General features: G+C 44.2%; 1 protein-coding gene across 5 annotated transcripts in view; it reads right to left on the bottom strand.

Annotated features, from left to right (window-relative positions):
* EMCN (endomucin) overlaps window positions 1-23140 on the bottom strand; it is a 285813-nt gene that overhangs the window by 212451 nt on the left and 50222 nt on the right. For all 5 annotated transcript variants that reach the window (XM_069743637.1, XM_069743634.1, XM_069743636.1 and 2 more), the window contains one exon: window positions 19887-19955. In XM_069743637.1, the coding sequence (XP_069599738.1) occupies window positions 19887-19955 (69 nt within the window). The remainder of the gene's footprint in view (window positions 1-19886; window positions 19956-23140) is intronic.

Below are 23140 nucleotides of genomic sequence, written 5' to 3' on the forward strand. Positions count from 1 at the left end.
TATTAGGCCATCTTCCACAAGCTGTGCGCTTTATTCTTTACATTTTATCAACACATGCAAATAAAGCCATCTACTAACCGAAAGGGTATTGTTCTCTAGAGCTTAGGTTATGTTATTCACTCTGTTCTGTTTGTGTAGTGTTACATATTTACAAGCTGTAGACTTATGTGTCAGTGAGAAGTAGTTAACATTCAACTCAATGGATTGCAAATATTATGAAATATATTTTTGTTATGAGGCATTCAAATGTATACAAAGGAAATTTCATCTTAAACCGTAAAGGGTATGGAGAACCTTTGTGAATCATGTCTGAAGTTAGCAATCATAATGAATAAAGACCACAAACAAATTAGATTAAATTATTTTTTGATGGCACCAGCCAACCATCTACTGTATTTGGGGACCTCCCAACTCTTCTTCAACAGATGATAATTATAGCATGTTCCCTATTGAAAACACATAAATCCTCACCAGATGTCGGTGAAAACCCATCTACTTCACACCCGGCAAAGAAATTAAACCATAGCTGTCCATAAATTATGTGTAATGAGAAATGACACTGGGAATAAGTATTGAATACATGAAGAAAGAGAGGTGCAAAAACTGCTGGTCAGAAAAATTTTCAGAGATGATTCAATAATTTCCTGACCCCCCTTCTTGGTCAATGTTGAGTGATTTTTTTCAGACCCTCATGATCCTGATAGGCTCTCAATGTGTTATTGTTACTTTATGAATCCAAAACCCCATTGATCAGCAGAACATGGCCTCTTCATTGCTGTTCGTTACTCAGCACTGTGTATGTCCATGCAGCAGTATCCGGCACTGCATTGTGTCACAATAAATAGTGGTTTCCCAGATAGTGTTCATCTGTTTTACAACTAAAAGAAGCGTAATTGTTAAATGAATTATAACTACGCTGAAACCTACAAATTAGATTTCATCTCACGGACATCAATGTAAGGGTACCGTCACACAGTGCCATTTTGATCGCTACAACGGTACGATTCGTGATGTTCCAGCGATATCCATACGATATCGCTGTGTCTGACACGCAGCAGCGATCAGGGACCCTGCTGAGAATCGTACGTCGTAGCAGATCGTTTGGAACATTCTTTCGTCGCTGGATCTCCCGCTGTCATCGCTGGATCGGTGTGTGTGACACCGATCCAGCGATGCGTTCGCTTGTAACCAGGGTAAACATCGGGTTACTAAGCGCAGGGCCGCGCTTAGTAACCCGATGTTTATCCTGGTTACCATCGTAAATGTAAAAAAAAAAAAAACAGTACATACTTAAATTCCGGTGTCCGTCAGGTCCCTTGCCGTCTGCTTCCCGCACTGACTGACTGCCGGCCGTAAAGTGAAAGCAGAGCACAGCGCGCTGTGCTCTGCTTTCACTTTACGGCCGGCAGTCAGTGAGTGCGGGAAGCAGACGGCAAGGGACAGACACCGGAATAGAAGTATGTAGTGTTTGTTTGTTTTTTACGCTGGTAACCAGGGTAAACTTCGGGTTACTAAGCGCGGCCCTGCGCTTAGTAACCCGATGTTTATCCTGGTTACCCGGGAACCTCGGCATCGTTGGTCGCTGGAGAGCTGTCTGTGTGACAGCTCTCCAGCAACCACACAACGACTTACCAACGATCACAGCCAGGTCGTATCGCTGGTCGTGATCGTTGGTAAATCGTACAGTGTAACGGTACCCTTAGTCTGAGGCATTTATGTTGGACAGTATGGTCACCCTTTAGCATTGTATGATGACTAATGATTAGAAGACACATGGTGCTTTGTGATCTCTCATACAATAGATGAGTCGTTTCTACAGCTCTGCACACAGCCAAGAAGAGTTACTATCAAGGAACGAGTCTTTGTCTTTTATACCCATGCTATTGTACCATTCACTCATCTGCTGCTGTGTTCTTTTAATGAAGCCATATTCCACATACAGGATTCCATCTTACTCTTTGGTTACCATGGTGATGTGTAAGCACTGTTGTTGCTCCACTGTGCTGATCAAAGTATTGCGATCTAGACAGTTGTGTATCCCATTGTTGGCGATGAATACACTTTTTTCACCACAATATACCTGAACAGTTTTTTTTCCACATAATTGATGTTTTCTTTATAATTGGAACATACTAGGAAAAGGGAAAATACTCCAAATTAAGAATTTCATGCATATAATATTATTGAAAATGTCACATTTTTCTTCTTATTGGGGTAAGCAGGTTTGTGCATAATATTTTTTCAGGTGCTTTAAATAAATTCATGAAATAAACTTGTAATATATGATATACAGGAAATCCTTAACATAAAAAAGTATTCTGTGGATGATCATAAACCCTTTGGCACAGTCCAGAGATATGTGACTGGAAATTCAATACGACTTTTAAGCATGTCTCAGAAGTACCAAACAAGTCTGTGCCGTTGAATCCATTTCTAACCTATATTTTTTCCATTTTTCTGTGCCAAGCTGTCTTAATTGGGGTTTATAAGAGAAAGAGTAATTTGCTCTGATAAAGATCCTTTCTCACTTTTTGGAACATTTGTATGAATATTAGTCTGGCGAAAGAAAAGTGAGCTTTACCATGAATTCTGTCATGCCACCAGCAAAGCATACTGAGACTATTCATGTGTTGAGTAACTTTTTCATGCAAGGGAGTAGGCTCAGTCATGGTTTTGCATAAGAACACTGCACTGCTGTGATTACAAATGGTATCTAATCATCCTCCAAGAGAAATGTCTTCTAATGATTCAGAAGCAATCTGGTCTCTCATCGTCCACCTACTTGCTGTTCCTCACAATCATTTTCTTGTGAGCCTGGCTGCCCTTAATTTTATGCATTACTACACAGCATCTCCTCCTGTCCCTCTTGGAACATGTAGGGTGAGAGGCCACCATCAAGAAATTTGTTAAGAGCTCCTCAGAGTGTCATAGTGTGGCATCACTGGTCTCTTGGGACATAACATGTTGGGAAGTGTCAGGGACCCTGTGACCGACCTGTCCAGGTCCGGACACGAGTCCCGCACTGCGCAGAATGGGATGGGTAGACATCACCCGAGACACAGAACAGCACGGTTAAAGGCATGCAGGACCTGCAGCACGTGATTGCAGGAGGAGGGGCCAAAGCAGGGCCAGACGCCGAGGCTCCCAGAGCAATCAGCGGAACAACGAGGGTACAACCGGGGGGAGACCTGCTGGGGCACCGACAAGAGAATAAACAGAAGAGTTACCAGGTACAAGCGGGTGTCAGGAAACAGAGTGGGTATTAACAGAGCTAAGGGAACAACCGAAAGGGAAGTCAGAAACGAAGCTGGGGTCAGACAACCAGATAATCCACAGACAGAACCTAATGGAAAGGCAAGTGCGTTGTGGGGGACAGGCCGGCTCAAAACAGGATGAAAACTTGCAAGGCAGGCACAAGGCACAAACACACAAGGGCACAGGGGTCACTAACGCATACGAGGGCAGAATTACAGTTATATGAAAAAGTTTGGGCACCCCTATTAATCTTAAGCTTAATGTTTTATAAAAATAGTTATTTTTGAAACAGCTATTTCAGTTTCATATATCTAATAACTGTTGGACACAGTAATGTTTCTGCCTTGAAATGAGGTTTACTGTACTAACAGAAAATGTGCAATCTGCATTCAAACAAAATTTGACAGGTGCATAAGTATGGGCACCCTTATCATTTTCTTGTTTTAAATACTCCTACCTACTTTTTACTGACTTACTAAAGCACTTTTTTGGTATTCTAACCTCCTTGAGCTTTGAACTTCATAGCCAGGTGTATGCAATCATGAGAAAAGCTACTTAAAGTGGCCACTTGCAAGTTGTTCTCCTGTTTGAATCTCCTCTGAAGAGTGGCATCATGGGCTCCTCAAAGCAACTGTCTAATGATCTGAAAACAAAGATTATTCAACATAGTTGTTCAGGGGAAGGATACAAAAAGCGGTCTCAGAGAATTAACCGCTCAATTTCCACTGTGAGGAACATAGTAAGGAAATGGAAGAACACAGGTACAGTTCTTGTTAAGGCCAGAAGTGGCAGGCCAAGAAAAACATCAGAAAAGCAGAGAAGAAGAATGGTGAGAACAGTCAAGGACAATCCTCAGACCACCTCCAGAGAGCTGCAGCATCAACTTGCTGCAGATGGTGTCACTGTGCATCGGTCAACTATACAACGCACTTTGCACAAGGAGAAGCTGTATGGGAGAGTGATGCAAACAAAGCCGTTTCTGCAAGCATGCCACAAACAGAGTCGGCTGAGGTATGCAAAAGCACATTTGGAGAAGCCAATTTCTTTTTGGAAGAAGGTCTTGCGGACTGATGAAACCACGATTGAGTTGTTTGGTCACACAAAAAGGCGTTATGCATGGCGGTCAAAAAACACAGCATTCCAAGAAAAACACTTGCTACCCACAGTAAAATTTGGTGGAGGTTCCATCATGCTTTGGGGCTGTGTGGCCAATGCCGGCACCAGGAATCTTGTTAAAGTTGAGGGACGCATGGATTCCTCTCAGTATCAGCAGATTCTTGACAACAATGTTCATGAATCAGTGACAAAGTTGAAGTTACGCAGGGGATGGATCTTTCAGCAAGACAATGATCCAAAACACTGCTCCAAATCTACTCAGGCATTCATGCAGAGGAACAATTACACTGTTCTGGAATGGCCATCCCAGTCCCCAGACCTGAATATCATTGAACATCTGTGGGATCATTTGAAGAGGGCTATCCATGCTCGGCGACCATCAAACTTAACTGAACTGGAATTGTTTTGTAAAGAGGAATGGTCAAAAATACCTTCATCCAGGATCCAGGAACTCATTAAAAGCTACAGGAAGCGACTAGAGACTGTTATTTTTGCAAAAGGAAGATCTACTAAATATTAATGTCCCTTTTCTGGTTACATTTATTTGTTTGAATGCAGATTGCACATTTTCTGTTAGTACAATAAACCTCATTTCAAGGCAGAAACACCACTGTGTCCAACAGTTATTAGATATATGAAACTGAAATAGCTGTTGCAAAAAAAACAATTTTTATAAAACATTAAGCTTAAGATTAAAAGGGGTGCCCAAACTTTTTCATATAACTGTATAACTGACAAGGATGCAAGCCTCCCATGGCTATAAAAAGCCCCCCCCAAATCCAAAGGGAGGCCACCAGTGTTCACCCCGAGGTTCCTGCTCAAATCCTACCTTTTAATCATGACAGGAAGAAGGAGGATCAGGGTGCTGATTAAGTGTTGGTTGATGAGACTGGACCCTGTGGAAGACTGGGTGGTGCTGCGAAGCATGCTGGAAGCACTATCTGCTAACCAACTGACCACCTGTTTCCATTGGTGTAGTTTCAGAAGTGGTGCCTCATGCCTCCCTGCAAAGTGGGACAGGAAGCTGAGTCGTGGATGGGTATATTTCTTATTCTCCAGCAACAAGCGAAGTCGCAACAGTCTCATGTCCGCACCGTCTGCATGAACCATCATCAACACTCACAATCAAGATTTTTTTTATGCTTGACACAACTTATAACAAATAGGTAGGTACCTGGTATCGAACAGTACAAAAGCGTTAGGAAAATACACAGATGATGCATAAGTTAACTTGATATTTAATGTGGTTACACATCATGATGTAGTAAAATTAGTTGACATTTTCAATTACATTTGCTGTCTTAAATATTCAGTTGAGGTTTGCTGCATACATGGTTTGCAATGTTAAATGTCATGATAAGTTTTGCTACATCTGTATTTTGTGCATATGGTGGTCTAGGTAGGTCTATGTGTTAAGTGGGCAGGAAAGCTAGGTTTATACCAGGTAGCAAATAATGGGTGGCAAAAGGGTAGAAACCCAGTGTTCTGCCGGCTCTTATTACTTTAATGGACATTCAAAGCACCAGCATTCTGTAGTGTTAAAGGGGTGGTCTGAAACTATAATTTATTTTAGACCTAAATCTCTATTTAATGTCATAAAGGTCATAATCTAATATTTTCTCCAATATAATTTAATTAATCCCTATTTTCCATCTCTTCTCTCTCTCTAAGTGCTTTAGAATTTTTTTACAACTTCCGGTGTGATTGTGCTTAGTTTGAGAATGCCCAATGCATGATGGGATAGTGAAATGAGTTATCATCAGCAAACAGAAGCTGCGGTTACTGCTGCAGCCTCTGCCTCCATCCTGAAATGAAGCATTACTTCATATCCGTTTCATGGATTGGGCTAATCCTTGCTCTGCTCAGCATGCATCCGATGGATGCTCAATAGATTCTTGTCACTGGGCATTGTTCTTCTCAGTACAAATTGACAATGTGCTGTCTTGTGGTTCTGATGAGAAGTGGCAAGCTGGCAAGATAGTGTAGTGTCAGTGCGCATTGTAAGTAGAGAATGAGAAAGCAGAGACCAGAACAGTCCCCGCAAGTGACACATCACTTGTGGGGGCAGCACTGCTCTCTGCTCTCTTGTTCTCTCCTTACAATGCACACTGATAGTGCACTCTCTTGCTGCCTTATCACTTTTAATCAAAGCCATTGAAGGAGCACACTGTCACTGTGTATACTGGATGTTGACAAGATCATACTGATCATATGTTGGAATTAACCACTGACACATGCTCAGTATAGCAGGGACCAGCACAGCCCTTGAAATGGAGGTCACTGATGATGCTTTGTTTCAGGGTGTGGGCATAAGCTGATGCAGTGGCTGCAGCCTAAGCCCTCCGATGATGACTCATTTGCGTATCCCAGCATGCACGGGGATTTTCAAACAAGGAATCATTACACAGGAAGGCTGTTGTGAATTCTGTTATCGAACTCCCTCCTGTGGTCATGAATGGTACTTCGGCGAGTTCTGTCCATGGACTCCCTCTGGTGGCTGTGAACGGAGCTGCTGCTTCTGAGGTTCCTTCCACAGGTGACGTAGTTTATTCTTTGGCTGGCTGCTCTATTTAACTCCACTCAGATCATTACTCCATGCCAGCTGTCAATGTTCTTGTACTGGTTCAGTTCGCTCTTGGATCTTTCGGGTGACCTGTCTACTCCAGCAGAAGCTAAGTCCCTGCTAGTTTATTATTTGTTCTTTGTTTTCTTGTCCAGCTTGCTATCATGATTTTGCTTTGCTAGCTGGAAGCTCTGGGATGCAGAGTGGCACCTCCGCACCGTGAGTCGGTGCGGAGGTCTTTTTGCACACTCTGCGTGGTCTTTTTGTAGTTTTTTGTGCTGACCGCAAAGTTACCTTTCCTATTCTCAGTCTGTTTAGTAAGTCTGGCCTCCCTTTGCTGAAACCTGTTTCATTTCTGTGTTTGTGACTTTCATCTTAACTCACAGTCAATATATGTGGGGGGCTGCCTTTTTCTTTGGGGAATTTGTCTGAGGCAAGGTAGGCTTTATTTTCTATCTCTAGGGCTAGTTAGCTCTTAGGCTGTGAAGAGGCATCTAGGGAGAGTCAGGAACGCTCCATGGCTATTTCCAGTGTGTGTGATAGGATTAGGGGTTGCGGTCAGCAGAGCTCCCACTTCCCAGAGCTTGTCCTTTGTTGGTTTAACTATCAGGTCTAACCACCAGGTCCATAACAGAAGGCATAAAAAAGCTGTTACAGTAGTAAGTAGTAAGGGAGTCATAGGAACTTTTTAATTAACCCCTTTCTGACATTGGACGTACTATCCCGTTAAGGTGGGGTGGGCCCGTATTACCACCGACGGGATAGTACGTCATATGCGATCGGCCGCGCTCTCGGGGGCAGCGTGGCCGATCGCGGCTGGTTGTCAGCTGACTATCACAGCTGACATCTGGCACTATGTGCCAGGAGCAGTCACGGACCGCCCCCGGCACATTAACCCCCGACACACCACGATCAAACATGATCGCAGTGTTTCGGCGGTATAGGGAAGCATCGCACAGAGAGGGGCCTCCCTGCGTGCTTCCCTGAGACCCTTGGAGCAATGCAATCACATCACGTTGCTCCGAGGGTCCTTACCACCTCCTCCTCCATTAAGCAGGCCTGGATCCAAAATGGCCGTGGGGCTGCATCCGGGTCCTGCAGGGAGGTGGCTCAGAGCAGGCGCCGGGAAGCGAGTGCTGTGCCTGTGTGATCGCTGATCTGACAGTGCATATCAAAGTGTCAGATCAGCGATCTTACACTATAACATGATGCCCCTCCTCCCCCCCCCCCCGGGGCAATGTAATAGTGTAAAAAAAAAATATTCAGATGTGTAAAAAAAATGTAAAAAAAATTCCCCCCCCAAAAAAAATATTGTTCCCATAAATACATTTCTTTATCTAAATTAAAAAAAAACAATAAAAGTACACATACCGTACATACTCGAGTATAAGCCGAGATTTTCAGCCCAAATTTTTGGGCTGAAAGTGCCCCTCTCGGCTTATACTCGAGTCAAGGTAGGTGGCAGGGTCGGCGGGTGAGGGGGTGAGGGCGCTGAGGCATACTTACCTGCTTCCAGCGATCCAGGCGCTCCCTCTGCCATCCCACGGTCTTCGGTGCTGCAGTTCTTCCCCTGTTCAGCGGTCACGTGGGACCGCTCATTAGAGAAATGAATAGGTGGCTCCACCTCCCATAGGGGTGGAGCCACATATTCATTTCTCTAATCAGCGGTGCCGGTGACCGCTGATAGAGGAAGAAGCTGCGGCACCGAAGACAGCTGTACGGTGGAAGGAGCCGGACGCCGGGAGCAGGTAAGTATCGCATATTTACCTGTCCCTGTTCCAGCCGCCGGGTGCCGCTCCATCTTCTCGGCGTCTATCTGCACTGACTGTGCAGGTCAGAGGGCGCGATGACGCATATAGTGTGCGCGGCACCCTCAGCCTGATCAGTCAGAGTGGAGAGACGCCGGGACCAGACGCTGGGAGCTGCAAGCAAGAAAGGTGAGTATGGCGTTTTTTTTTTTTTATTGCAGCAGCAGCAGCAATGGCACAGATATATGTGGAGCATCTATGGGAAATATGAACGGTGCAGAGCACTATATGGGGCACAGCTATGGGGAAATATGAACGGTGCAGAGCACTATATGGGGCACAGCTATAGGGAAATATGAACGGTGCAGAGCACTATATGGCAGAGCTATGGGGAAATATGAACGGTGCAGAGCACTATATGGCAGAGCTATGGGGAAATATGAACGGTGCAGAGCACTATATGGCAGAGCTATGGGGAAATATGAACGGTGCAGAGCACTATATGGCAGAGCTATGGGGAAATATGAACGGTGCAGAGCACTATATGGCACAGCTATGGGGAAATATGAACGGTGCAGAGCACTATATGGCAGAGCTATGGGAAATATGAACGGTGCAGAGCACTATATGGCACAGCTATGGGGCAATATGAACGGTGCAGAGCACTATATGGCAGAGCTATGGCGAAATATGAACAGTGCAAGCACTATATGGCAGAGCTATGGGGAAATATGAACGGTGCAGAGCACTATATGGCAGAGCTATGGGGAAATATGAATGGTGCAGAACACTATATGGCAGAGCTATGGGGCAATATGAATGGTGCAGAGCACTATATCGCACAGCTATGGGGCAATATGAACTGTGCAGAGCACTCTATGGCACAGCTATGGGGAAATATGAACGGTGCAGAGCACTATATGGCAGAGCTATGGGGCAATATGAACGGTGCAGAGCACTATATGGCACAGCTATGGGGAAATATGAACGGTGTAGAGCACTATATGGCACAGCTATGGGGAAATATGAACGGTGTAGAGCACTATATGGCACATCTATGGGGAAATATGAACGGTGCAGAGCACTATATGGCACAGCTATGGGGCAATATGAACGGTGCAGAGCACTATATGGCACAGCTATGGGGCAATATGAACGGTGCAGAGCACTAAATGGCAGAGCTATGGCGAAATATGAACAGTGCAGAGCACTATATGGCAGAGCTATGGGGAAATATGAACGGTGCAGAGCACTATATGGCAGAGCTATGGGGAAATATGAACAGTGCAGAGCACTATATGGCAGAGCTATGGGGCAATATGAACGGTGCAGAGCACTATATCGCACAGCTATGGGGCAATATGAACGGTGCAGAGCACTATATGGCACAGCTATCGGGAAATATGAACGGTGCAGAGCACTATATGGCACAGCTATGGGGCAATATGAACGGTGCAGAGCACTATATAGCACAGCTATCGGGAAATATGAACGGTGCAGAGCACTATATGGCACAGCTATGCGGAAATATGAACGGTGTAGAGCACTATATGGCACAGCTATGGGGAAATATGAACAGTGCAGGGCACTATATGGCACAGCTATGGGGCAATATGAACGGTGCAGAGCACTATATGGCACAGCTATCGGGAAATATGAACGGTGCAGAGCACTATATGGCACAGCTATGGGGCAATAATGAACGGTGCAGAGCACTATATGGCACAGCTATGGGGCCAGAATGATCTATTTTTATTTTTGAAATTCACCAGTAAATGCTGCATTTCCACCCTAGGCTTATACTCGAGTCAATAAGTTTTCCCAGTTTTTTGTGGCAAAATTAGGGGGGTAGGCTTATACTCGGGTCAGCTTATACTCGAGTATATACGGTATTTAATATCGCCGCATCCGTAACGACCCGGCCTATAAAACTGTACCACTAGTTAATCCCTTCAGTGAACACCGTAAAAATAAAACGAGGCAAAAAAACAACGCTTTATTATCATACCGCCAAAAAAAAGTGGAATAACACGCGATCAAAAAGACTGATATAAATAATCATGGTACCACTGAAAACGTCATCTTGTCCCGCAAAAAACGAGCCACCATACAGCATCATCATTCATCAGCGAAAAAATAAAAAAGTTATAGTCCTCAGAAAAAAGTGATGCAAAAATAATTATTTTTTCTATAAAATAGTTTTTATCGTATAAAAGCGCCAAAACATAAAAAAATTATATAAATGAGGTATCGCTGTAATCATACTGACCCGAAGAATAAAACTGCTATATCCATTTTACCAAACGCAAAACGGTATAAACACCCCCCCAAAGAAATTCATGAATAGCTGGTATTTGGTCATTCTGCCTCACAAAAATTGAAATAAAAAACGATCAAAAAATGTCACGTGCCCGAAAATGTTACCAATAAAAACGTCAACTCGTCCCGCAAAAAACAAGACCCCACGTGACTCTGTGGACCAAAATATGGAAAAAATTATAGCTCTCAAATTTAGGGTTGGGGCTAAAGTTAGGGTTAGGGTTGGGGCTAAAGTTAGGGTTAGGGTTGGGGCTAAAGTTAGGGTAAGGATTTGGATTACATTTACGGTTGAGAATAGGGTTGGGATTAGGGTAACCATTGGGATTAGGGTTAGGGGTGTGTTTGGATTAGGGTTTCAGTTATAATTGGGGGTTTCCACTGTTTAGGCACATCAGGGGCTCTCTGAACGCGACATGGTGTATGATCTCAATTCCAGCGTTGAAAAAGTAAAACAGTGCTCCTTCCCTTCCGAGCGCTCCCGTGTGCCCAAACAGGGGTTTACCCCAACATATGGGGTATCAGCGCACTCAGGACACATTGGGCAACAACTTTTGGGGTCCAATTTCTCCTGTTAGCCTTGGGAAAATACAAAACTGGTGGTTAAAAAATCTTATTTTTCCACAAAAATTATTTTTTATTTTCATGGCTCTGCGTTATAAACTGTAGTGAAACACTTGGGGGTTCAAAGTTCTCACAACACATCTAGATAAGTTCCTTGGGGGGTCTAGTATCCAATATGGTGTCACTTGTGGGGGGTTTCTACTGTTTAGGTACATTAGGGGCTCTGCAAACGCAAGACCATTCCATCTAAGTCTGCAATCCAACTGGCGCTCCTTCCCTTCCGAGCTCCCCCATTCGCCCAAACGGTGGTTCCCCCACACATATGGGGTATCAGCATACTCAGGACAAATTGGACAACAACTTTTCAGGTCCAATTTAAACTGTTACCCTTGGAAAAATACAAAACTGGGGGCTAAACAATAATTTTTGTGGAAAAAAAAGATTTTTTATTTTCACAGCTCTGCGTTATAAACTGTAGTGAAACACTTGGGGGTTCAAAGTTCTCACAACACATCTAGATAAGTTCCTTGGGGGGTCTAGTTTCCAATATGGGGTCATTTGTGGGGGGTTTCTACTGTTTAGGTACATTAGGGGCTCTGAAAATGCAATGTGACGCCTGCAGACCAATCCATCTAAGTCTGCATTCCAAATGGCACTCCTTCCCTTCCGAGCGCTCCCATGCGCCCAAACGGTGGTTCCCGACACATAAGGGGTATCAGCTTACTCAGGAAAAATTGGACAACAACTCTTCGGGTCCAATTTCAACTGTTACCCTTGGAAAAATACAAAACTGGGGGGTGAAAAATAATTTTGTGGAAAAAAAAGATTTTTTATTTTCACGGCTCTGAGCGGTATAAACTGTCTGCATTCCAAATGGCGCTGCTTCCCTTCCAAGCTCTCCCATGCACCCAAACAGTGGTTCCCTGTTGTGAATTCTGCTCTTGGGTTCCCTCCAGTGGTTGTAGGTGGGAATGCAGTTGTCTCTGAGTCACAGTCCTGGCCAGGTGTATCTGCTAATTGCTGTTCTGACTGGGATATTTAAGTGTGCAGGATTCATTAGCCCTTGCCCGTTGTCAATGTTACTTTGGAAGTATTGGATCTCTGCCTGGCCTCACCTGCTTAGCTGCCAGTTCAGCAAAGATAAGTGTCTGTTTCTTTTTCTGAAGCACACTTGCTGTGTGCTTATTTTTAGTGCTGATCTTTTGTTTCTATTTGTCCAGCTTAGACTGTGTCAGTTGTTTTTCTCAGTCTGGTTGGATTCTCTGGAGTTGCAGTTATACTCTCCACATCTTTAGTTAGGTGGTGGAGTTTTGTATTTTCTGCTGTGGATATTTATGTAGTATTTTTATGCTGACCGCTTAGTATCCTGTCCTGTCCTTTTCTATTTAGCTAGAAGTGGCCTCCTTTGCTAAGCCTGTTTTCTGCCTGCGTGTGTCTTTTCCTCTCCAACTCACAGTCAATATTTGTGGGGGGCTGCCTATGCTTTGGGGGTCTACTCTGAGGCAAGATAGTTTTCCTATTTCCATCTTTAGGGGTATTTAGTCCTCCAGCTGTGTCGAGGTGTCTATGTTTTGTTAGGCACACCCCACGGCTACTTCTAGTTGCGGTGATAAGATCAGGGTTTGCGGTCAGTATAAGTTACCACCTACTCCAGTGAAGGTTTTCATGCTGCTCCAAGGCCACCTGATCATAACAGTACAACTGGCCAACAATGAGTTAAATGCATCTCAGAAGAAGGGAGGAAAGGTCTTGAGCCATTTTTTTTTCTTCAGTCTGTTTTGTCTTCTCCTCCCTCTTTATCTCTGGGTGGCTGAAGAGCCTTGTGTTAGCATGAATGTTCAGGAATTAGCTTCTCGTGTAGACCAGCTTGCTGCTAGGATACAGGGTATTTCTGATTATATTGTTCAAACTCCTGCTTTAGAACTGAAGATTCCTACTCCTGATTTGTTTTTTGGTGACAGGTCCAAATTTTTGAGTTTTAAAAACAACTGTAAACTGTTTTTTGCATTGAAACCTCGATCCTCTGGTGATTCCATTCAACAAGTTAAAATCATCATCTCCCTGCTGCGTGGTGATCCACAGGATTGGGCATTTTCCCTGGAATCTGGGGATCCTGCTTTGCTTAATGTAGACTCCTTCTTTCAGGTGTTAGGATTACTGTATGATGAACCTAATTCAGTGGATCAAGCTGAGAAGAACTTGTTGGCCCTGGCTCAGGGGCAAGAGGCGGCAGAATTGTATTGTCAGAAATTCAGAAAATGGTCTGTGTTGACTACATGGAATGATGATGCTTTGGCGGCAATTTTCAGAAAGGGTCTTTCTGAATCCGTTAAAGATGTTATGGTGGGTTTCCCACACCCTCCAATCTGAGTGATTCTATGTCTCTGGCCATTCAGATTGACCAGCGCTTGCGGGAGCGCAGAACTGTGCGCTATGGCGTTATCCTTAGAGCAAATTCCTGAGCCTATGCAGAGTGATAGGATTCTGTCTAAAACAGAACGACAAGGTTTCAGACGTCTCAATAGGTTGTGTTATTATTGTGGCGATGCTTCCCATGTCATTTCTGTCTGCCCTAAGCGGACAAAGAGGATCGCCAGTTCATTTACCATCAGTACTGTACAACCTAAATTTCTGTTATCTGTGTCCTTGATCTATTCATTGTCATCATTTTCTGTCATGGCGTTTGTGGATTCGGGCGCTGCCTTGAACTTAATGGACTTTGACTTTGCTAGGCGTTGTGGTTTTCCCTTGCAGCCTTTGCAGAACCCTATTCCTTTAAGGGGCATTGATGCTACACCCTTGGCTAAAAATAAGCCCCAGTTTTGGACACAGGTGACCATGCGCATGGCGCCAGCACCTCAGGAAGATTGTCGATTTCTGGTGTTGCATAATTTGCATGATGCTATCGTGCTGGGTTTTCCCTGGTTATAGGTACATAATCCTGTTTTGGATTGGAAGTCCATGTCTGTGACTAGTTGGGGTTGTCAGGGGGTTCATAATGATGTTCGTCTGATGTCTATCGCCCCTTCTTCCTCTTCTGAAATTCCTGAGTTTTTGTCTTATTTTCAGGATGTATTCGATGAGCCCAAGTCCAGTTTCCTTACATCGCACAGGGACTGCGATTGTGCTATTGACTTGATTCCAGGCTGTAAGTTTCCTAAGGGCCGACTTTTCAACCTGTCTGTACCTGAACATGCCGCCATGCAGAGTTATATTAAGGAGTCTTTGGAGAAAGGGCATATTCGGCCATCTTCTTCACCGATGGGAGCGGGGTTCTTTTTTGTTGATAAAAAAGATGGTTCCTTAAGACCCTGTATTGATTATCGCCTCTTGAATAAGATCATGGTCAAGATTCAATATCCTTTACCTTTGCTTTCCGATTTGTTTGCTAGGATTAAGCGAGCTAGTTGGTTTACTAAGATTGACCTTCGGGGGGCTTATAATCTTGTTTGTATTAAACAGGGTGATGAATGGAAAACTGCGTTTAACACGCCCGAAGGCCATTTTGAATACCTTGTGATGCCATTCGGACTCTCTAATGCTCCATCTGTTTTTCAGTCCTTCATGCATGATATCTTCCGGGATTATCTTGATAAATTCTTGATTGTATATTTGGACGATATTTTGATTTTTTCCGATGATTGGGAGTCTCATGTGCAGCAGGTCAGGATGGTATTTCAGATGCTTCGTGACAATGCCTTGTTTGTGAAAGGGTCTAAGTGTCTTTTTGGGGTGCAGAAGGTTTCCTTTTTGGGCTTTATTTTTTCTCCCTCGTCTATAGAGATGGATCCGGTTAAGGTTCAGACCATTCATGATTGGATTCAGCCCACATCCGTGAAGAGCCTTCAAAAATTTTTGGGTTTTGCTCATTTTTATCGCCGTTTCATTGCTAATTTTTCCAGCGTGGTTAAACCCTTGACTGATTTGATGAAGAAGGGCGCTGATGTGGCGAATTGGTCCCCTGCGGCTGTCTCTGCCTTTCAGGAACTTAAACGTCGTTTTACTTCTGCTCCAGTGTTGCGTCAACTGGATATTTCTCTTCCGTTTCACGTTGAGGTTGATGCTTCTGAGATTGGGGCAGGGGCTGTTTTGTCCCAGAGGGATCCTGTTGGTTACTTAATGAAACCGTGTGCCTTCTTTTCCCGTAAGTTTTCGCCTGCTGAACGCAATTATGATGTCGGCAATCGGGAGTTGTTGGCTATGAAGTGGGCGTTTGAGGAGTGGCGACATTGGCATGAGGGAGCTAAGCACCCTATTGTGGTCTTGACCGATCATAAGAATCTGATTTACCTCGAGTCTGCCAAACGGTTGAATCCTAGACAGGCTCGATGGTCCTTGTTTTTTTCTCGTTTTGATTTCGTGGTCTCGTACCTTCCGGGTTCTAAGAATATTAAGGCTGATGCCCTCTCTAGGAGTTTCTTGCCTGATTCTCCTGAGGTCTTAGAGCCGGTCGGTATTCTGAAAGAGGGGGTAGTCCTTTCTGCCATTTCCCCTGATTTACGACGGGTTCTTCAGGAATTTCAGGCTGACAAACCTGACCGCTGTCCTGTGGGGAAACTGTTTGTTCCTGACAGATGGACTAGTAGAGTGATTTCTGAGGTTCACTGTTCCGTGTTGGCTGGTCATCCTGGCATTTTTGGTACCAGAGATTTGGTTGGTAGGTCCTTTTGGTGGCCTTCATTGTCGCGTGATGTGCGTTCTTTTGTGCAGTCCTGTGGGACCTGTGCGCGGGCCAAGCCTTGTTGCTCCCGTGCTAGTGGGTTGCTTTTGCCATTGCCGGTCCCTGAGAGGCCCTGGACGCATATTTCTATGGATTTTATTTCCGATCTTCCTGTTTCCCAGAGGATGTCGGTTATCTGGGTTGTTTGTGACCGATTCTCTAAGATGGATCATTTGGTGCCTTTGCCTAAATTGCCTTCTTCTTCTGACTTGGTTCCGTTGTTTTTTCAGCATGTGGTCCGTTTGCATGGTATTCCGGAGAATATTCTGTCCGACAGATGTTCCCAGTTTGTTTCTAGGTTTTGGCGGGCCTTTTGTGCCAAGCTGGGCATTGATTTGTCTTTTTCCTCTGCATTTCATCCTCAGACAAACGGCCAGACCGAGCGAATTAATCAGACTTTGGAGACTTATTTGAGATGCTTTGTGTCTGCTGATCAGGATGATTGGGTGGCTTTTTTGCCATTGGCCGAGTTTGCCCTTAATAATCGGGCTAGTTCGGCTACTTTGGTTTCGCCTTTCTTTTGTAATTTTGGTTTTCATCCTCGTTTTTCTTCTGGGGAGGTTGAGCCTTCTGACTGTCCTGGTGTGGATTCTGTGGTTGACAGGTTGCAGCAGATTTGGGCTCATGTGGTGGACAATTTGGTGTTGTCTCAGGAGGAGGCTCAGCGTTTTGCTAACCGTCGTCGGTGTGTTGGTTCCCGGCTTCGGGTTGGGGATCTGGTCTGGTTGTCTTCCCGTCATGTTCCTATGAAGGTTTCTTCTCCTAAGTTTAAGCCTCGGTTTATTGGTCCTTATAGGATTTCTGAGATTATTAATCCGGTGTCTTTTCGACTGGCGCTTCCGGCCTCTTTTGCTATCCATAATGTCTTCTATAGATCTTTGTTGCGGAAATATGTGGAGCCCGTTGTTCCCTCTGTTGATCCTCCGGCCCCTGTGTTGGTTGATGGGGAGTTGGAATATGTTGTTGAGAAGATTTTGGATTCCCGTTTTTCGAGGCGGAAGCTTCAGTACCTTGTCAAATGGAAGGGTTATGGCCAGGAGGATAATTCTTGGGTTTTTGCCTCTGATGTCCATGCTGCTGATTTGGTCCGTGCCTTTCATCTGGCTCATCCTGATTGTCCTGGAGGTCCTGGTGAGGGTTCGGTGACCCCTCCTCAAGGGGGGGTACTGTTGTGAATTCTGTTTTTGGGTTCCCTCCAGTGGTTGTAGGTGGGAATGCAGTTGTCTCTGAGTCACAGTCCTGACCAGGTGTATCTGCTAATTGCTGTTCTGACTGGGATATTTAAGTGTGCAGGATTCATTAGCCCTTGCCAGTTGTCAATGTTTCTTTGGAAGTATTGGATCTCTACCTGGCCTCACTTGCTTAGCTGCCAGTTCAGCAAAGATAAGTGTCTGTTTCTTTTTCTGAAGCACACTTGCTGTGTGCTTATTTTCAGTGCTGATCTTTTGTTTCTATTTGTCCAGCTTAGCTTAGACTGTGTCAGTTGTTTTTCTCATTCTGGTTGGATTCTCTGGAGTTGCAGTTATACTCTCCACATCTTTAGTTAGGTGGTGGAGTTTTGTATTTTCTGCTGTGGATATTTTTGTAGTATTTTTATGCTGACCGCTTAGTATCCTGTCCTGTCCTTTTCTATTTAGCTAGAAGTGGCCTCCTTTGCTAAGCCTGTTTTCTGCCTGCATGTGTCTTTTCCCCTCCAACTCACAGTCAATATTTGTGGGGGGCTGCATATCCTTTGGGGGTCTACTCTGAGGCAAGATAGTTTTCCTATTTCCATCTTTAGGGGTATTTAGTTCTCTGGCTGTGTCGAGGTGTCTAGGTTTTGTTAGGCACACCCCACGGCTACTTCTAGTTGCGGTGATAAGATCAGGGTTTGCGGTCAGTAGAGTTACCACTTACTCTAGTGAAGGTTTTCATGCTGCTCCAAGGACACCTGATCATAACAGTTCCCCCCATCATATGGGGTATCAGCGTACTCAGGACAAATTGGACAACAACTTTTGGGGTCCAATTTCAACTGTTACCCTTGGGAAAATACAAAACTGGGGGTTAAAAAATAATTTTTGTGAAAAAAAAAGAATTTTTATCTTCACGACTCTGCTTTATAAACTGTAGTGAAACACTTGGGGGTTCAAAGCTCTCACAACACATCTAGATGAGTTCCTTAGGTGGTCTACTTTCCAAAATGGTGTCACTTATGGGGGGTTTCAATGTTTAGGCACATCAGTGGCTCTCCAAACGCAACATGGCGTCCCATCTCAATTCCTGTCAATTTTGCATTAAAAAGTCAAATGGCACTCCTTCCCTTCCGAGCTCTGCCATGCGCACTAACAGTGGTATACCCCCACATATGGGGTATCAGCGTACTCAGGACAAATTGGACAACAACTTTTGGAGTCCAATTTCTTCTCTTACCCTTGGCAAAATAAAAAATTGGGGGCGAAAAAATCATTTTTGTGAAAAAATATGATTTTTTTTATTTTTACGGCTCTGCATTATAAACTTCTGTGAAGCACTTGGTGGGTCAAAGTGCTCACCACACATCTAGAAAAGTTCCTTATGGGGTCTACTTTCCAAAATGGTGTCACTTGTGGGGGTTTCAATGTTTAGGCACATCAGTGGCTCTCCAAACGCAACATGGCGTCCCATCTCAATTCCTGTCAATTTTGCATTGAAAAGTCAAATGGCGCTCCTTCCCTTCCGAGCTCTGCCATGCGCCCAAACAGTAGTTTACCCCCATATATGGGGTATTGGCGTACTCAGGACAAACTGTACAACAACGTTTGGGGTCCATTTTCTCCTGTTACCCTTGGTGAAATAAAACAAATTGGAGCTGAAGTAAATTTTTTGTGAAAAAAAGTTGAATGTTCATTTTTATTTAAACATTCCAAAAATTCCTGTGAAACACCTGAAGGGCTAATAAACTTCTTGAATGTAGTTTTGAGCACCTTGAGGGGTGCAAGTTTTAGAATGGTGTCACACTTGCTTATTTTCTATCATATAGACCCCTCAAAATGTCTTCAAATTAGATGTGGTCCCTAAAAAAAAATGTTGTTGTAAAAAGGAGAAATTGCTGGTCAACTTTTAACCATTATAACTCCCTAACAAAAAAACATTTTGGTTCCAAAATTGTGCTGACATGTGTGAAATTTTACTTATTAAGTGTGTGACATATCTCTGTCATTTAATTGCATAAAAATTCAAAGTTGGAAAATTGCAAGATTTTCAAAATTTTCGCCAAATTTCCATTTTTTTCACAAATAAACGCAGGTAATATCATAGAAATTTTACCACTATCATGAAGCTCAATATGTCACGAGAAAATAATGTCAGAATCACCGGGATCTGTTGAAGCATTCCAGAGTTATAACCTCATGAAGGGACAGTGGTCAGAATTGTAAAAATTGGCTCGGTCATTAACGTGCAAACCACCCTTGTGGGTAAAGGGGTTAAGGTATATTAGAAAATAGATTTGATTTTGACATTAAATAGACAGAGATTTAGAATTCAAATACATTTTAGTTTCAGACAACCCCAATGCAATACAGTTAAAAGAACTACAGAGTTACATCATCTAATACCTCATCAGTGAAAACTGCCTGCTTACCTGTTTTTAAAGTAATATTCATTGGTACTCTAGCAGGAACAACAGAAGTTGGAGCTAAAGCACGGTGACCTGTAATAGAGGAAGAAGTAAATAATAAAACACTAATACTCAAATGAACTGAATGCTTAATAATTCAATGTAATCAATGATAAGCATTTTTAATATATGTAATTATTACAGAAAATGCAGATGTAATCATAATAACTCAAGAAAATAGACTGGTCTTATAGTTTTAAGCCTCTACATCAATACAGCACAATTAGTATTATTGCACAATACCTGAATACCTGGATTAAAAGTGGTGTGCCTTTCTTGTTTATTATATATCAGGAACCCCTACCTCTTTCTTTTCTTAAAGCGTCCCCCTACCCCAACTTTAAATTCGACTAAGAAAAAACAGAATCATTAAAAAAAGTTGTTCCTATCCTAACTTCTTATTCAACAGTGGATACAGAACAGACATCATAAGCAGTGGCCCAACCCATGGCAGAAGACAAGTAGATGGGTGGCTCAGACCTTCCCCAGCATTCCCCATACTACTGTATCCTCCATTTTGAAAACAAAAACACTGGTGACTAGGGTTGAGCGAAACAGGTCAGCCATTTTCAGAAGTTGCCAACTTTTGGCAAAGTCGGGTTTCATGAAACCCGACCCGACCCCTGTGTGGGGTCGGCCATGAGGTCGGCGATCTTCTGATCTGGAATCGGAATTCCGATACCGAGTTCCGATATGTTTAAGATATCGGGAATCGGTATCGGAATTCATATTTAAGTGTAAAATAAAGAATAAAAAAAAAAAATATTGATATACTCACCCTCGGACGCGCCCTGGTTCTCACCGGCAGCCTTCCTTCCTAAGAATCAGCGCCTGAAGGGCCTTCGATGATGTTGCGGCTTGTGATTGGTTGCGTCAGCAGTCACATGGGCGGTCACACAACCAATCACAGGCCGAGACGTCATCTAAGGTCCTTCAGGCGCTAATTCTTAGGAAGGAGGCGTCTGAGCGCGCGACCGAGGGTGAGTATATTCCTAATAGGTATATACTCACCCTCGGACGCGCCCTGGTTCTAACCCGCAGCCTTCCTTCCTAAGAATCAGCGCCTGAAGGACCTTAGATGACGTCGCGGCTTGTGATTGGTCGCGTGACGCCCATGTGACCGCTCACGCGACCAATCACAAGCCGCGACGTCATTGAAGGTCCTTCAGGCGCTCATTCTTAGGAAGGAAGGCTGCCGGTGAGAACCAGGGCGCGTCCGAGGGTAAGTATATCAATATTTTTTATTTTGATTCTTTATTTTACACTTAAATATGGATCCCAGGACCTGAAGGAGAGTTTCCTCTCCTTCAGACCCTGGGAACCATTAGAAACCCAATGCACTGCATTGGGTTTCGTGTTTCGGCCGACCCCGACCCCGACTTTTCTATAGGATCGGCCGATTTCACTTGACCCGACTTTTGAAAAAGTCGGGTTTCGTGAAACCCGACCCGATCCTATAAAAAGAAAAGTCGCTCAACCCTACTGGTGACAGATTGGAGAAACGCAGGTAATGGTAGCATAATTAAAGTTATGATGACCAAATATCAGTGCTAGAGCTGGCTTAAGATTGAATGGTTCTGTGTATGGTATCTCGTATTGATATCCTCCATTAAAATATGCTACATAGCGGCAAAATAATATAATGAGATGTACATATAACTGTGAGCAGGTCGTGGGATGCAGTGACAGGCAGGAGACAGAGCAAGGGTTAACTGGGTTTTAATCAACAGTGGGATACTCCACTCAGGGAGGCAAAAGGTTAAACAGGGAATAAAACAGTTCAATGGTGAAATTGTGGGTATGGTTAAAGAACAGCGTGAATGATTTGAGATGAATTTAGAGAAGTCTGCATAGGCCAGTACGGGTACTTTGGTCAGAGCCATCTTCAGGGCTCGGAAAGCTTCTTCCTGACTATCTCCCCACTGTATGGTCTGATTCTTCACACCAGATGGCACTACTTTCAACAACTTTAACAAAGGGTTAGCAACGCGGGTGAAGTTTTTCACAAACCGTCGATAATACCCGGTGAGTCCTAGGAAAGCCCGAGCATCCTTCACAGTCTTCGGGGTGGGCCAGTCCTGTACTGCTGCGCTCTTCTCACATGATGGTCTTATCCCTTCAGCAGAGACGACATATCCCAGGTAGTTAATCTGTGTGCGAAAGAGATGACACTTCCAAGTCTTCACTTTCAGGCCATGCTTCTGTAAACGACTCAACACTTGTTCCAGCCTTTGCACATGTTCCTGAAAAGTGGCTGCATAAACAATGATGTCATCCAAGTAGATGGGAGTTGCCTCAAAGTTTAAGTCTCCCAGACATCTTTCCATCAGTCGCTGGAAGGTCCCGGGTGCGTTAGACAGGCCAAAAGGCATCCGGTTGAACCCAAGCAACCCCATAGGCAGTATGAAGGCTGTCTTTGCCCAGGCATGCTTGGACATGGACACTTGCCAATGCCCACTGGCCAGGTCCAATGACGAGAAATACTTTGCTTTTCCCAGAGCAGACAGTGATTCCTCAATCCTCGGCAGAGGGTATGAATCTCGCACGGTGCAAGCATTCAGCTTCCGATAGTCTACACAAAAGCTCAGGGTTCTGTCTTTTTTCCAGACTAGGACAAAGGGTGTTGCCCAAGGGCTTTGGCTTTCTCGGATGACTCTGCTTTGCAGCATATGCGCCAACATCTCTTTCACCTCCTGGTACCTTTCTGGTGGGACCTGTCGATATCATTCCCTAATGGGTGCAGCTTTTCCTGTTGGAATATCATGGGTGATAGTTGTAGTACATCCAAAGTCATCATCATGTCGAGCAAAGACATCCTGTTACCGCTCTAGCACCACTTCTACTTGTTGCACCTGTTGTAGTGAATTCTTGGAGTTCGGCCCGCATCTGCTCCAGGATTCTGCACCCCTTCTTTAGGTAATTAGATTCTGACTCTGAGGACACGGATATGGCCACTGTCCAGGTATCTCCCTGCTTTACTGCCAACTGAACGGCCTCTGAAGGTATCAGCTCTTCCGGCATTCCCATAACCTGTGCTACCTCCCTCTTGGGCCGAAGCGTGAGAGCGCTTTCTCCGAGGTTGACACAATGGCTAATGTTCGTGCAACAAGAAGCCCTGGAGGTAATTGATCCATACAAGCAGGCTCCATCTGCACTTCAACTCCTTCGAGAGGGATACAGGCTCAGATAGGTAGGGTGAGCGCAGTCTGACCTGGTGG

Source organism: Ranitomeya imitator, chromosome 1 (assembly GCF_032444005.1).
Source record: "Ranitomeya imitator isolate aRanImi1 chromosome 1, aRanImi1.pri, whole genome shotgun sequence".
NCBI lineage: Eukaryota > Metazoa > Chordata > Amphibia > Anura > Dendrobatidae > Ranitomeya > Ranitomeya imitator.